General features: G+C 47.2%; 1 protein-coding gene across 1 annotated transcript; it reads left to right on the plus strand.

The window, feature by feature from the left end:
* Positions 1 to 939: 939 nt before the first annotated feature.
* On the plus strand, positions 940 to 1248 carry LACBIDRAFT_308363 (uncharacterized protein; the record flags this gene model as incomplete). The annotated part of the gene is made up of 1 exon (XM_001875464.1): positions 940 to 1248. The coding sequence occupies one exon, from the start codon at positions 940 to 942 to the stop codon at positions 1246 to 1248; it is 309 nt and encodes a 102-aa protein (XP_001875499.1).
* Between the last annotated feature and the right edge of the window lie 1345 nt (positions 1249 to 2593).

Below are 2593 nucleotides of genomic sequence, written 5' to 3' on the forward strand. Positions count from 1 at the left end.
TGTTCAACAAAACACTGACTTGTCCGACCACACATTTGCTGCTATCGACATCAAGGTGCTTTGTGATATCCGGGAATTTCTTTATGTTTTTCATGTTGTACAAGAACTTGTATCTGCGGAGAAGATGCCGACACTTTCCATAGTCCTTCCCATGTACGAAAAGCTTATCACTATGCTCGGTGATCTTAAGAAGAAGACACCTGAGCTTTCCCATGCTATTTCTGCTTCGATAGCAAAGCTTGAGGAATATCTCGCAAAGTCCCGGACCTCCAAAATCTATTCGTTGGCCATGGGTATGTCATTTTCCGCCAACACTCACACATGGCTAACCAGTGGCTAACGGAACTTGACACAGTGCTTAACCTGACAATCAAATTCCAATGGCTCAAGGATCATTGGACACAATCTGACTATAACACCACCCGAGCAACTGTGGTTCAAGTGGTAATCCATGAGTTGTTGCTCCATGTCAAAAAAAACTAATTGTTAATTTTCCAGCTTCTCAAATACCAACGCGATTTACGAAAATCCACAGCTCAGGCACTGGCAACGCCCACTTCAACCCCACCAACGTCAATCTCCCGCCACGTTGTCTGAGCCCCATCAGCATCACATGCTGCACTCTCCCAAGCATCAGGATATGCACGGTTCAACCAGCTCGCTCGCTCTCTATCAGCACCTACACTACCTTCAAGTTATAATATTCAAGATTCAACAGATCAGGTCGTGGATCCTGAGGAACAAGAGCGGTGTGCAGTTGAAGAGGATAGAAAGGTTGTTGAGGCCGAGATCCTGGCATATGAGGCTGCAGGCATCCTTAATGAGGATCATCCGGAAAGCAAGGACTTCGATTTGCTCAGGTATTGGCAGGTGCGTAACGTGTTATCTAAACAACTCTTTTATTCAGAACTCACGCACTAGTTACAGTTGAAGCAGGCAATGTATCCGTTGATGTGGAAGGTCGCCCTGGATGTCCTGCCCGCTCAGGCCTCAGCAGTCCCTTGTGAACGCATTTTCTCGTCAAGTAAAGAGACGGATTCACTTCGGCGCACAAATATGTCATCGTGGAAGATTGAAGAACTCCAAGTCCTCAAATTTGGCTACAGGTCCGACCGCCTCACCTTCATGGCAGATTTAATCAGCATGGAAAGGGAATTATCAGTTCTCGATCTATCCGTCTCTGTCGTCGAGGATCTGATGTCTCGCAGGAAGCTTGAAGAGTTAGAGAAGTATGTCGATGAGTCCTAGATAGGTTGGGGGGAAGAACGAGCATGAACCTTTGAGTTACTGACTGTCTTTACCATCACTAATTATAACTTAACTCTTTTTGCATTATATTCACAGCTTTCTTGGGATAAAACTATTGAGAAACCCCCTTTCTGCAGAAACCCCCCACTCAAAATCTTTGCTTCTATGGAAACCCTGTTTTTCATCGGTCGAGGTCCGGAAGTCACATGAGCTGCAGCCGCAAAGGATCAGTAATATTACTAAAGTCTAATAGTAACTGTGACGTTCAACATCGGTACCCTTTGTTCTGCATGCCCACCCATCCTTTGCGCAACCATGTTGGACACAAACATCTCACTAGGATCTTACCCGCCACACGCGAAGGCGATCATTGATTTCAGTAAGGATTTCGTCAGTCGCCCTGTGTTAAAAAACGAAATCTAACTTACTACTTCTCATAGCTTGAAGCAAATGGCACAGTGATAGAGTAGATCGTACGCAAAACCTTTCATGACTGTCCAATAAGGTGTGTTGCAATGCACTAACAGAAATTCTTCATTTAAATACCACAGCTTGACGTGTACTACCCACCAGGAGGTTATACAAGTCTGGTACTTTTACGGAGGCGGGCTCGTTCAAACTGGTTCCGGCTCCTTGCTCGCCCCTCGCCCACTTCTAACCTCATACAACAACCTTGGGGTTTACTTCGCTTTGCAAGGCACCTTATCGTTATACCCGATTACATTCTCGTTCCAAGCTATCGCTCACCCTCAAGGATCTGAGGATGTCCATGATGCGCACGATTGGGTTGTCCAGCATTTTGCTTCCCCATGTGTTAGTCCTCGTTCACCCGGGCGGGACGCACGTCTTAGGATACCTCATCACGGACTTATTCACATCGTCCCCTGCAGCGCATAACGGGAGGAAGGGCGTCGGTCATGGATGGCCATGGTCATCTCAGTACGGTCTTGGCAATTGTACAGGGAATGCAACTGACAGTGTGCCATAGGCAAAATTTAAGCCAGCGCTCAGACAGGACAAGTTGTGCGATTGTGTCCCGTTTGATGACACAGTCCGCATCACCTGCTTGCGTTCGATCCAGCAACTCCACTGCTACCCTTGGGTCCCCCACCACCTCGAGGACGTCCCTCGTTTGCACTGGTCAGTTGGTCTACCTTTGGGATTATGAGTGGGGGGATTGTGGATTGATTCGTTACGTTCAGTTATGGCCGTATTCGCTCTAGGTGACAGTGAGTTAAGAGTTCACTGTTCTGTCATTTGCTTACTGAAATGTATGCGGCATCCCAAGAAGGTTCTTGGGCTCTTCCTGGGTTTGAACAGCCACAAGGCGCCCTGCACCTCATGA

Source organism: Laccaria bicolor, genomic scaffold (assembly GCF_000143565.1).
Source record: "Laccaria bicolor S238N-H82 LACBIscaffold_3 genomic scaffold, whole genome shotgun sequence".
NCBI classification, from domain to species: domain Eukaryota; kingdom Fungi; phylum Basidiomycota; class Agaricomycetes; order Agaricales; family Hydnangiaceae; genus Laccaria; species Laccaria bicolor.